A 14,275-nucleotide genomic window follows, 5' to 3' on the forward strand; every position below is an offset into this window, starting at 1 on the left:
CCATTCCTCCTGAAATGGTGTCGCAGTTATGTTCTGGCACCTGTTGTAGCATTCAAGGTGGAACAGATGATGATTAAGAAGCTGGTGAATAGGAGGATAACTTCAGCCTCATTTAAAGATGAAGATCAGTCATTCCTGCTGACAGCTCGGTTCCTTGGGAAGGGAATAAAAAGGCCCAACATCCCTTCTCAGTTTGGAACGGTACATTTCTGCACGTAATCTGCCATTTTCATTGCTGCTGCTCCATTGTAGATGTTTTCCTGGGCTAGAATGTGGGCTGGTGTGAGTCAACACTGTTATGTGACAGTTTATGATTTTGAAAATGTCTCTTTTTCCGCTCTTTTGGAAATGCGGGATTTGTATTTGAAGAAGGAGACAGCGGTGGTTGAGGCTCATGATGTGTCGGTTCCATGTAATGAACTCTCCTTATTCAACTGTGCCAATGTAAACACAGTTCTCCACTCTATGGAGCCCTTAAAGAACTATATACAACGGGTTTTCTATCATAGAGAACAATTTAACAATGAAAAGAACTATTTATGCATTGAAATGGTTCTTTTGAGTGTTCATAGTTCTATATATAACCCCTGCTTTTACTACAGAACCCCACCCCCTTATTTAAGGTTATAGAATATAGTAAGTGTAAAATATTCAAAGCGTGCAATTACAGTGCCAGCTGCACACAACACAGTTCAGACTACACAACGTACGGCATGAGAATCACTCAAATCCCCCCAAATGACCAGTAGAGGAGGTCCTGTTGTCATCACGTCTACTTAAGGAAGTGTGAAGGATGCCTGTAAGAACATCCAGCGGGCTGGAGTGGGAGCTGCCATCGGACACCTCGGCATCTGCCAGCGTGATGTAAGACTGACCATCTGCTGGAGGACGAACAACCACAACCACCCCCCGGACATGAGCATACCACTCACTCAATCTCACAGAGAGCTGTGCAATAGTCAGAGACCACCCTTCACCTAATCAAAAGGCCCATATGGTCTAAACAACTTTTCTCACTTTTATTTAGTGTTTAGTGAACAGTGTCAGAATTCAGTCCTCAGTCCAAACTGTCTATATCCATATACATTTCCATACATTCCTACTTTTCCATATATCGCTGTCGTCAGAAGTGTTCAGTTTTCATTTGAAAATGTCTGTTTCTTTAATATTGCATCCAAATTTCATGATGAATGGACTACCAAAATGACATAAAAGAAAGTCTGGTTCCACTGACTTGCATTAAAGTAGGTTTTTTCCTCCTCCTGTAAACTTACCATTTCGGAGATACGAGGTTTCCTTCCGACAACAGCGATATATAGAAACTAAGCTACAAAAAAGGCCTGTTCTGAGTTCAATGATTCTGTGATGTCACAAAAACGATCACATTTACGCACATCCTCTTATTTGGTTTACAGTTGTCTAGCCCTGCCCACTGATACCGAAGTTACAAGGAGTGTTTCAGCATGGTTTGTTTTTTAAATGATGGTCAATACTGTACAGCCAATCAGAACAGAGCTCATTTACATACATCAGTCTTAAAAGCACAGTAACAAATTGTTGATGTCGGATCAAAACCAGGTATCTCCAGAACGGTAACTTTACAGGAGAAAGAAAAAACAAAGAAAAGTTTACTTTTAATGTAAATCAATGGAACCAGACATCTCTGCACATCATTTTAGGCAATTTCTTTTGGTCTGTTTATCATGAAATATACATACAGTTTAAAAGGTAATAGGTGTCTTCAAATTATGTCAAAAACTGAAAAATGACAAAAATGGAGATACAAGGTTTTGGTCGACAGCAGCAAAACACAGGTTATTTCATTTTTAAGGATAAGGAAAGGTTGGAAAATGATCAGCTAAGAATCAATGATGCAAGAAAAGTGTCTGATATGCTGGCGCTGGTGGTATCCTGTGTTGGGGGAGTCTTAACTAATGGATGGAATCAGATACGTCTAAACTTGGAAAATGGGGTGGGGGGAGTGTATGACATGGGCCTTTAATTTTCAGTCAGGAGATGTTTCTGAGGAGATTAGATAACAGATAATCCACGTATATAAAGAAGGAGAAAGTCAAAGGAACACTCTAGTGCAGTGGTCTTTAATTAAAATTCATTAAGGTCCAGTTCGAGAAAATATCCTCAAGCGAAGATCCGGAACACTATAATGTCTGACTTACATCATGACTCAGTGCCATATACTGTGCACTGAAGTAGCCGAGTAGGAATATCATCATCTTATACAGTCAACAACTGAATGTCAAATCAAAAAAAGTACAATTCAGTGATATTTCAACAATATTTATTGCCAGTTTTTTTCTTTTTAGAGCACAACATGTGAAATAACCTCCATCTGACTCACTTTCTTCTCTGACTGCTGTTTCTCGCCTTGTCCCTCCTGTGTGTGCATCACTTACTCAAATCTCAGAGCTCATCGTAATGCACAGATCTGATTGGCTGAGTAGCGTCACGCGTGATATTTATGACACATGCGATTGGTCTGCGAGTTTCCCGGGCCACTAAAGCTGTACCGTAAAGGGTAGAAAAATGACGCTGATTAAAAGCGTCCTTCCTACATCCTTTAGATTTATTTATATACATTTTTTGTCAGTGAGGTGTGTAACTTTTATAAAACTACTATATGCAACCTTTGAGAACAATCTATAAAGTGACACTGGACTTTTACCTTTTACACTATATTAAGATTTTTTTAGGCTTTAAAAAGTTTCTGCCCATTCAATACGGTTCTTCAGGAAACCAAAAGTGGCTCTTCTATGACATCACTCCTAGAACCCTTGTAGCACCTTTTGTAGAACATCAAAACTGGACACCTGAGATGTGGAAGAAGCCTTTAAATACTGATGAGTTTTAATTTGGAGAGTCATATTTAGACACTGATGAGTCCAATCTCAGCCTAACCCTGGATCATGAGAAACAGAGAGTGCAACCAACTCCTAAAACTTTGGAGGTGTGAAAAGAACTGTTAAAAAAAAAATCCAACATAAATTAATAAATAACTAAAATGAGCTTTCATTTAATAAAGAAAAAAGAAAAAAGTTTTATTTAGTGCGTGACCACTTTTCTAAGTTTTAAAACTCACTAGATAATCCATAGAGTCTATATATCACTGTTGTCAGATCAAAGCCTCATATCTCCAAATTGAGAACTTTACAGGAGAAGGAAAATGCATACTTCACTTTTAATGTAAGTCAATGAACCAGACTTTTTTCCAAGTCATTTTGGATCATTTCTTTTAGTCCATTCATCATGAAATTTACACACCACATATAGGACCATGGGTATTTTCAAATTATGTCAAAAACTGAAAAATGACAAAATGGGGATACAAGGTTTTTGTTCCAACAGCTGCGACATGGAAACTAAGCTACAAATACAACATTTTTTATTTCTTTTTGTGATGCCATGAAAACCATATCATATTTTACATATTTCCAACTGTTCAACTGACCCGTCCACTCACACTACAAGTGAGTTACAAACAGTGTTGCAGCCTGGACTGATTTTCAAATGACACTCAATACAGTACAGCCAATCAGAACAGAGCCCATTAACATATGCATAACTGAAAGTGAGTCTCCTGAAAGAACAGAAGCTGTAATAAAAGTAAAGAGTGACACAGTGAACATTAAAAATGGATGTGATTATTATTTGCTGAGGATTTTGTGTAATTTCCAGTTACGTTTTCTGCAGACACTGAAAATAAATAACTCAATGGCTGTTTTAACAGGAAATAAAGTAAACAAAGTAAACAAAGGTCCAATATCTGAACTGCACTGTATGAACACACGTCCACGCCCACACACACACACCCACGCTCACACCCACCCACCCAGCAGCGACACAAACTCTCTGGAAGATCCACTAAGAATCGTTAACAGACACCTCATCACTTTATAGACTTTACCTCGACAAGTCCAGACGGGGACGTCCACAAATAGACCTGAGCTGCACAAGGTCCATCTATGCGGACTGAAAATAGAACTCAAGGCTGGACGCCGGACCAAGGCCTACAGAAACTTGCGCTTCAGGGCCGCAGAGTCTCCGCTGCCGACCATGAAGCCCCTCTCAGTTCAGCGGCTTTTTCGTGATTTCACCTTGGCTGCGTCTGATTAATCAATTTCAGAAAGATGTTTTATTTTTGATAAAGTCAAAACAAAGGAATGAACATGACAAACTTTACATTTCAGCACAAAAAAAGATTTTGTGTTCCTTATTATTCACCGAGCGTCCACTAAACATTATCATTATTCTGAGCAGTAACATAAAAAATGTAAAAAAAAAGGTTTTATTTTCATACTATTTTTTTTCTTCCCCTTTTATTTTGTCATATTAGGGATGCAGGCGCATCTAACAGATCACAAAAGTAACAATGATTAGAATAAAGAAAAAAAAGAGAGACCCAAATACCAGAATCCTGCCTGGCTCACCCTTAGTCACAAGACTGAAACTGCTTAAACTGAAATATGATAGCAATTGATGGGGTTCTTGCATTTTAACGAGAAAAAATATTGAGTTAGTAATTACTGCAGATAAATATTGTACGGATTTCCACACTGGTGGGCTACAGTTTAGCTGAACGCAAACACAGTTGGATAAAAATAAAATCATATCTGGAAACAAATATTTTGTAACACAATCCCAGGGAGAAACATTAATATTAAAATTGTAGCATTACATGGACACAGTGTATCAGAATGAGCAATCAGGTGACTTCATTTATTTTCTGCCTTGTTTCATCTTCTGATTTCTCATAGAAAACCAATATACCATATCTCACTTAACTCTACACTTCCAAAAGACATCCTATCTAAAAAGTGAGCTCAGCTACTTTAAACAAACTCTTATGTGGTTAAAAGAAAAAGGCCAACGCTGTTTGGGCGGTGGGCTTGAAGGATTTCTGTCAGAGCACCGGGCTCCCCATCAGCCTCTCCTGCCGCAGAGACAGCAGTCGATTCAGCCACAACTTCTCTGCTTCTTCTTTATCCAGGAACAACTGCAAGACAATCAGAGCATCAGTGTCAGTGGTTAGAATCTCTCTCTCTCCACTAGGACGGCTCTGCTCACCAGCAGTTGCAGCTGTCACTGCATCCACCAGGTGGCACACTGCATTTATTTATAACCTCATTCCAAGGCTGTTAACAAATATAATCGGATCTTTAAACCTGATTCTGGGACCCTCAAGGCTACATCTCAGTACCTTTAGTCAGGGAACATAATTGCACCATAATCCATTGAAAATATACTTTCTAAGTTGACTCCACACACCCCGTCTCGCCTCCAGGCTTTTAGTTCATTGCTCTGTTTTAAAACATTAGGATATGAAAAGATACAAATATGAACTTTTCACCTGTAAAAACTTATTTAAGGTTCACAATCAGACCTTAAAACCACTGTAGTACCTTTGAGGGGACATTTACATTGTTTGTACCCTGATGAACAAAAAATGTACCTGCAAAAAAAAGTAAAAAGTGTAAAAAAGGTTTGGAATCACTTGCCATATTAATGTTGTGTTATTTTTTACTTATAGCAATAACTCTAAATATCAGAAACCCTTCACCAAATGGTACAAATTTCCAAAGGTACTTGCTCGTCTGCCTTCACACGCATATGAACTTGACTGACATCCCATTCTTAATCCATAGGGTTTAATGTGATGTTGGCCCACCCTTTGCAGCTATAACAGCTTCAACTCTTCTGGGAAGGCTTTCCACAAGGGTTAGGAGTGTGTTTTCGGGAATTTTTGACCATTCAAACATGTTCTATCGGGTTGAGGTTAGGACTCTGTGCAGGCCAGTCAAGTTCTTCCACTCCAAACTGGCTCATCCGTGTCTTTATGGACCTGCTTTGTGCACTGGTGCGCAGTCATGTTGGAACAGGAAGGGGCCGTCCCCAAACTGTTTCCACAAAGTTGGGAGCATGAAATTGTCCAAAATCTCTTGGTGCTGAAGCATTAAGATTTCCTTTCATTGGAACTAAGGGGCCGAGCCCAACTCCTGAAAAACAACCCCACACCATAATCCCCCCTCCACCAAACTTTACACTTGGCACAATGCAGTCAGACAAGTACCGTCTCCTGGCAACTGCCAAACCCAGACTCGTCCATCGGATTTCCAGATGGAGAAGCGTGATTGGTCACTCCAGAGAACACGTCTCCACTGCTCTAGAGTCCAGTGGCGGCGCTTTACACCCATGTATTCCATGCTTTGCATTGTGCTTGGTGATGTAAAGCTTGGATGCAGCTGCTCAGCCATGGAAACCATTCCATGAAGCTCTCTATGCTGTTTTTGAGCTGATCTGAAGGCCACATGAAGTTTGGAGGTCTGTAGTGATTGACTCTGCAGAAAGTTGGTGACCTTTGCGCACTATGCCCCTCAGCATCCGCTGACTCTGTCATTTTACGTGGCTGAGTTGCTGTCGTTCTCAATCGCTTCCACTTTGTCATAATACAACTTTGTCTGACAGTTGACTGTGAAATAATTAGTAGTGAGGAAATTTCACGACTGGACTTGCTGCACAGGTGGCGTCCGATCACGGTACCACGCTGGAACTCACTGAGCTCCTGAGAGTGACCCATTCTTTCACTAATGTCTGTAGAAGCAGTCTGCAGGCCTAGGGGCTCGGCTTTATACACCTGTGGCCATGAAAGCAATTGGAACACCTGAATTCAATGATTTGGATGGGTAAGTGAATACTTCTGGCAATATAGAGTACTTTTAGATGTTTTATTGCAAATATTCTGTGGCAAAGTGAATAAAATGATAAGTAATATAGTGTAATTATGTATTTACATTACAAGCCCATACCCTAACCCTATTCCCAAAATCCATTTATAATGTTCATACACCAGTTTAGCCTCCATTCACAGTGTTTCAGCCTGAACCAATTTTTCAGCCTGAAGACACAATACAGGATGGCTAATCACAACAGAGCTCATTTACATACAGTATATCCCAGTCTTAAAGGGTCCACATCCTACTTTATTTTTTATGAACCAAAAACCATATATGACCATTTCCAGCCTTTATATGACTTTTAAACCTCTCTTTTTATACCTTACTGTAAACAGGCCTCTGTTCTGATTGGCTAATCTGTTCAAAATGCAGTCCAGGCCGAAATATTTCTTATAACACCCAGTGTGAACAGGCACAGCTTAACTGCTGTAGGCTGAACAGGTGGATTTGTAAAGGTGACTGTTTTGACATTTGTGAAACAGTGAATTCAAAACAGGCTGTTTTTGCAGATTAGTGTCTATGTATGGACTCAGGAGTGAATTTTTATTTAAAAGAAAAAAAAAGTTTTTCCATGATATGGGCCCTTTAAGCATTTCACCCCTTCATCACCCCTGACTACAGGTAGGTGAATGGATTTTGTTTCTGAATGTTTGCTGATTTGCTCCACGGATAATTCTGTACTCTTTTAATGTCCATTTATACATTTTGTGTCTATATGTCTATATGAAGAAGCCAAAAACTAATTTTCACCTAGGCAGATCACAGTCTGCTTTAGAGCAAATGCCAAATTGTTAATTAGGCCTATTCAGCTAAACCTGGCTTGTGTTCAGATTGTCTTTTCATATTCAAGCGGTGCAGTGGTGTAATTTAAATTTAAATTCCCTGCATGTGCTCTTCCTAACATCGACATCACTGGTAATCCACTTACGGTCTGTATTTTGGCCAGGATCTGCTTAATGGCATCACAGACGGCACAGATCAGAAGTAACCCATTAAAACAAATGTTTCGTATTGTTTCCTAATGCGAGCCAGTGCAGGTCTCTAATTGTCTGAGTTGGCTTAATATGAGACGCTGGCTGGGTTTTTGATTCGATTTGGAAACCGAGGAGGGAGAGAGAGGGTAAACGGCTCTGTATCATAAGTGCATATGACAGCATAATGCATAAGAGTGATTCGGGTGTCAGCGTGAACGCAGGGATTTGAGTGATTCCCACATTAGTTGGGCTTATGAGTTCCTTAAGTTTGGAAGTTGGAGACTCTTCGCCGACGCTCATCAGTCTTTACTTTCATCCAAACAACACGAAAGGCGTGAAATCAAATCTGCGCCTGGGAAAAGACTGATCGCTCTCGTCCGTGTGCTCTGTGTGTGTGCGCAGCGGATCCGGGAGAGGAGCTAAGTGTATCATTTATGTCGAGTTAAGGCTGCCTGTAGCGTTTGCTGTAGGGCCTCTCCTTTGTCATTGGGGCCCACGTCCAACACATGCATGCATGCCCGGTAATGGCCTCTGGACACATGTCGCCCGCTTGCTCCTGTATTATCTGCGTGTAGGAGCTTCTGCGACACACGCACCAACATGGCCTCCGCTCTCACACAGCGCCACGGCTAACAAGGTTGAAATTACAGTAGATACAGTAAAGCGGCGGTGGCGGGCTAAATGATTGAATCATTACTGCCGGTGGGGGCTCCTGTGCCTTGGGCATATTGCTGCCATAGATCAGCTTGGCTCCGCTCATCTGCATCCGTCACGCATAACCCAGTTTGCGGCGCCACCGAGACGCTGAGAACTTTCACGGAAAATTTCTGTCCGCCCGTATTACAGCCAGGGAGCGAAGAGGCACCCGTCAGAACGCGGAGCCCTCAGAAAGAAGAAACGAGTACAAATAATGAGGAAAGGAAGGGTGTGTTCAAGAGTACATTCTGAATATGCAAAATATGAAGTGTGTGGATAAGCAAATATAGTCGATGGGTAACTAAATTTTTTGACAGCTGCTCCTATCATTGTACAAATGAATGGAACAACAGAAAAAGTCCAAAAATTACTGTCTGAATTACAGTGAAAGATGCTACCATGTTTTTCTCCTATAAAGTCATTTAGAGCATTTTTAAAACAATATATACATATTTTTCGATCCATCATCCTATCTATCTATCTATCTATCTATCTATCTATCTATCTATCTATCTATCTATCTATCTATCTATCTATCTATCTATCGTTTCATTTTAATCTATTTATTGATCACTATATCTAGCTATCTATCTATGTATCTATCTATTGTTTAATCTATTTATTGATCTATCTATCTATCTATGGGCTTATCTATCTATCTATCTATCTATCTATCTATCTATCTATCTATCTATCTATCTATCTATCTATCTATCTATCTATCTATCTATCTATCTATCTATCCATCCATCCATCCATCCATCCAGCCATCCAGCCATCCAGCCATCCAGCCATCCATTCATTTATTCTTCCAGGAGAAATGTTGACGAACATATGGAAGAACATCATGTTTTGTTTTTTTCTTTTTCTTTCTAGGAATCTGTATCTGGTTTAATTTAATGAAGCACTAAATTAACTTAATTGAATTAAGCATGTTACTGGATGATAACACATAATACTGGGCTTGCTTCAGAAGATGTTTGGAATACATACAAAACGTCACTACCTGGTTTGTATTTATTCTAATGTCAGTGTTTGTCTGAGCAAATAAACACATACTGCTCATTTCAATAGCTTGTTTAATATCATTTTCTCAGGTGGCTGAAACTTCTGCACAGTACTGCTTTTCAATAAGAGGTTTTCCCAGGATGCTCCCACGATGCTGCTTGAGAGAATGCCAAGGGCTATTATTTATTATAAAATCTACAATATGATGTTATGAACCTAAAATATATGATATTTTGCAACACTGCCTTGGTCTCTGCACAGTCTCACATGTGGTATTCTGTAGTTTGGGTGTCTTCATGTTTATTTACAAATGTGGAAAGCAGAAAAACAGAGGAAAGGTCTTCTATGAGCAAGCGAGTCCAAACTTTTGACAGGGCTGTATTAGCAAAGTAAAGAGAAAGAGAAACACTTACACTGTGGTGAGCGAGTGTGTCACTGTCGTTGTATTTGATAGCAATGGGAAGAGAGACGACACTGTCTTTCGCCATGGACGTGTCGACAGACTCCGCCTCTTTCTTTATCTCCACAGGTTCAGTTACCTGAGAAAAGGTAGAACAACACATTTAAACCACACACACACACTTCCACAATGCCTCCAGTAATAATCCTGTAGTTTTAGTGTAATCTATAGTAATCTATACACGCCGAGGCTCCAAGACAAGTCCCTTGTGCATTTTTTACTTGGCAAATAAACCTGATTCTGATTCATCAAAGAAGAAATGCAAAAACGGTCACATGCAGTTTGATGCTGCACCACATGATGGCAGTATCTGCACAGTGACAAATCAAGCTGCTGATGCACAGGCCTGGTCCCATTCACCTTCACTCACCTTGTGCATGAGGCCTGCGCTGACCGCGATGGCTGCTGAATGGTGTGTACACTACACGCACTCGCAGATCAGCGTGATTTTTTTTTCTAATTATTAATAACTGTTAAAAATGGTACAATTTTGAAAAAATAATACTTCACATGTTCCCAAATTCTAGAGACCTTTTTGTTGTTACATGTAAAGCATGTGGACTTTGGACCTCCTGTCTTACAGGGTGACTATTAGCAGTTACTTTAGTATTTAGTATTTAGAGAAGAAAAGCCATGAACCCACACCAGCAGGATCGAACAAACGTGTTTGCAGTAACAACTTTTCAACAAGGAGAGGTGAAAAACTTTATTAGTTAAAATACTTTTTAAAATTTTATTTATGATATCCATTGAAGAACTTAAATGGAACTTATCCATTAAATCAGTTAATTCCCATTTTCATTATCACTCAAGTTAATTGTTAAGTGTTAGCTTTTGGCACTTCATTGTAGACTTATTTAATCTTTGTGCTTATTTGGCCAGAACTCTCTGCATTTATTTGTCTTTCAGCGGAAAACTGGAAGTGCCACTTCTTAACAAATTTGGTGGCCGAAATTTCGGTGCATGCCCAGCAGAAACTGCTGAATTTGCAGAAAAATGAACAGACATCTTCAAGGAACACACACACACACACACTTTTCTAAGCTGCTTCTCCATCAGGGTCACAGGGGAATACAGACAAAAATAGACAAACGTATAAAGAACACTGGCTGTGTTTACATGCGAAGATTTTCTCCAATCTGACTGAACACATTCTGATTATAGATTAAGACTGAGGTGTTTATGCTCACTCCACTTAATGCCCTGATAAAAATTTCCTTTTACATTCACACTATAAGTAATCACATTCAAAATTACATGCATGCATAGAGAACCACTTAGTGTAGACGTTACCATGACAACCAGCATCACGTGAGTCCAGTCAGAGTGAGATGAGCAGCAGTGAGCAGTGCTTGTGTTTTAATTGCTTTAAAATGATGTCAGACTCAGGAAAACGTCCTTCACACATCCTTATTATAGAAGGACAAGAGGAAGACACATAAGAGACACATAAGCTGGATGTCCGTTCCACCGCCGTCTTTTAAAGATCAGCGCCTAAACTCCGTCTCCTCTGCAGACCAGTTTCTGCTCCACCGTGTTGAAGGTTATTATTATGAACTTTCAACATGATGCGACGAACATGCAGAATGGACTAAAACCTTCCGAATGGGAATGTAATCAGATACAGGCATTTACTCGGATATTATTCTTCTATTTAAGGGGTTATTCACAGGATTACCCACCTCATTCAGATAGAAACTGTATTCTGAATGGCCTCAATGTATTCTATTTCGGTTGAGCTATTAGTGAGATTGTTAATGGATTTTTAGGCTGCATGTAAATGTGACTACTGAGGCTTCAATATTGCTTCAAGTACTGTTTTTAGTTACATGATGTACTTTTGTCCAGGCTTATATGATAACAGTAGGTCACACAGTGAGAGAATCTTTCATGTTTCTCTCATGAACTACAGCATTTTCAATATCCTTTTGGTCTGGTTATACAGCCTTGGTCTTGTGTCTATATTTTCACACCAAAACTAGCCCCCCCTCCTTACCCCAGATGTGCTAGTATAGTCAAGGCTTGTTTGTTATAAAGTAATCAAGTTTATTTCCCATCAATTAGAATGGTTCAGCCATCTCTAATAGACTTGATTATGTGCTTCTGACACTGTACATCTCACTGTTATTCACAAACATGGACTAAAATACGCGACTGTTAAAAACAATTCTAGGGATAACTGAACAACTCCACACAGTCTGAAGCAAGTGATTAGGAAATGATTTGGCAAAGCAGTTAACACCCCGCTAATTGGTAGGAAATAAGCATGCATTATTTGTTAGCAACATTAGCCTTGTAGCTCCAGTGCAAAACCAAAGAACTAAACTTCAGACATCACTTGGCTCATGGAAAAAACTGTAAATTGGATTTTTCACCAAACCACCACTTCACCTGAACTGATCCCAGATCAGCCCCTGTGCCTCAGCTGCCTCTGTAATCTATCACACCGGCCCATTCCAGCCGTCCTCCTTTTGTCTCCGTCTGTGCGGATCAGTGAGCATTTGTCACTAATCTAATTTCAGAGGTTGAACGTGAGCTTTGGGTGGGAGCGCTGGGTTCAGTGCAGCTGTTTCAGACCTGCTCTGGCTTTTGTGCACGAGCAGACGGACCGCAAACGGCACTGAATGGGAACGATTCCGTCTGCGGACAAACGGAATCGAGGGCCACCGAGAAGCAAATCAAATCAAACCGATGAGGAGAGAAGACGTGAAGCAAATGAAAAGGGAACGAAAGAGAAGAAGACAAGAAAAAAATGGAGAGAAAAGCGCACCTTGGTGGCGTCCCGGGATGATTTGAAAGCCTGAGGAACAAAGGAGTCGCTCTCGATGGCCTCGATGTCCTTTATCCTCCTCACCTGTTCGGCGAGAGAGGCCTCTTCTGCAAGAAAAAAGGAGAGAAAAGGGAAAAGAAGGGATGAGGGAGGAGAGAAAGAGAGGGAGGCAGAGGTCAGGGAAGAGGTCAGACTGTAAGAGGGATGAAAAACAGCAGGGACAATTCGATAAATGTCTAACTCACTGCTCCTTCTCTTATAGCAGATTAGAGAGAACATAGAAAACTGGGTAACATTTGACTGTAAGGCATGTTTGTAAGGCAACATGATACCAACAAAAACTTATAACGACAGTGAACATAAACATTTACAAAGGCATACTCCAATGAAGGCTGCCTCCCCAAACTACTGCCACAAAACCAGAAGCATATAATTGTCTAAAATGTCTTTGAATGCCGTAGCATTCACATCAGCCTTTACTGGAACTAAGGGGTGTAAAACCCTGAAAAACAGCCCAGCCCACCATCCCTCCTCCACCAAACTTTTCTATGGGCACTGTGCATGTTAGGTGATTCATGGTTCATCATTCATTCCACTTCTCTAAAGTCAAGTGTCCAGTGATGGTGCTTTACACCACTCCAGCCGACACTTGGCATTGTACATATTGATCTTAGGCTTGTGTGCAGCTGCTCAGCCATTCATGAAGCCCATGACACACAGTTCTTGTGCCAATTTTGCTTCTGGGACTGGTCGTGAGTGATGCAACAAGGGACAGCCAATTTTAATGCATCTATTTTCTCTGTGATTTCGTGTCACCTACTGCTTTATGGCTTTCATTTTTAAATAATGGCACTTACAGTAGACTGGGGCAGATCTAGCAGGACAGAAATTTCACAAACACACTTGATTTTATACACCTGTTATCAATGGGTGTGGCTTGACACCTGAACAAAGTAACTAGGAGGGATGCCCACATAAATTTGGCTATATAGTTTGTGTCACCTGGCATTGATTTATTTATTAACATCGGGCTGTCATGACACTATTATGGGTAAAATAACACAGCATTTAACAAGAACTGAGTTTTCTATCTTTGTGTGTATCACAGTGACAAACTGCTGATGGCGTGCCACAGCTTAAAGGTGCAGTGTGTAAGATGTAGTGTAGATGTAGAGGTTGCAGATTGAATCCTCTTCCCTTACCCCTCCCTTTCCAAGTGTGTAGTAGAACCTACACTGGGTTTTTTTTGCTTCTCTGATGATGAGGATTCACTCTTCCTCACGTTTTCTTGTGCTAAATAATAAGTAGGAAAAATCTGGGTTCTCAAACTCTCAACACAAAATGTCTAGCCAGTACCTGCAGCAACTACTGAATATTATTCTTTCTACGTCTTACAACTGGCTACAGCGCTACCAAATTCAAGGTGCTGCTTTATTGTAAAAACACAAAAGGCGCTCTCTATAGCCAGCATTTGGTTTGTCCATTCTGGGCTACTGTAGAGTAGAGGACCCCTCCTCATATAGATATGAAGGGCTCATTCTAAGCTAACAAAAACACAGTAATTCATATTTACAGGTGATTATACACAAATTAAATGATGTTTTTGTTTACTATATTC

At 40.3% G+C, this 14,275-nt stretch overlaps 1 protein-coding gene across 1 annotated transcript in view; it reads right to left on the reverse strand.

The window, feature by feature from the left end:
• Positions 1-4,131: 4,131 nt before the first annotated feature.
• The window catches only part of rsrc1 (arginine/serine-rich coiled-coil 1), a 239,678-nt gene continuing 229,534 nt past the window's right edge, over positions 4,132-14,275 (reverse strand). Inside the window, exons 8-10 of the mRNA XM_017691856.2 lie at positions 12,658-12,764; positions 9,841-9,966; positions 4,132-5,011 (exon numbers count right to left, since the gene is read on the reverse strand). Of these exons, the coding sequence (XP_017547345.2) occupies positions 4,919-5,011; positions 9,841-9,966; positions 12,658-12,764 (326 nt within the window). The 3' untranslated portion in view covers positions 4,132-4,918. The remainder of the gene's footprint in view (positions 5,012-9,840; positions 9,967-12,657; positions 12,765-14,275) is intronic.

The sequence above is a fragment of the Pygocentrus nattereri genome, chromosome 19 (genome assembly GCF_015220715.1).
Source record: "Pygocentrus nattereri isolate fPygNat1 chromosome 19, fPygNat1.pri, whole genome shotgun sequence".
NCBI lineage: Eukaryota > Metazoa > Chordata > Actinopteri > Characiformes > Serrasalmidae > Pygocentrus > Pygocentrus nattereri.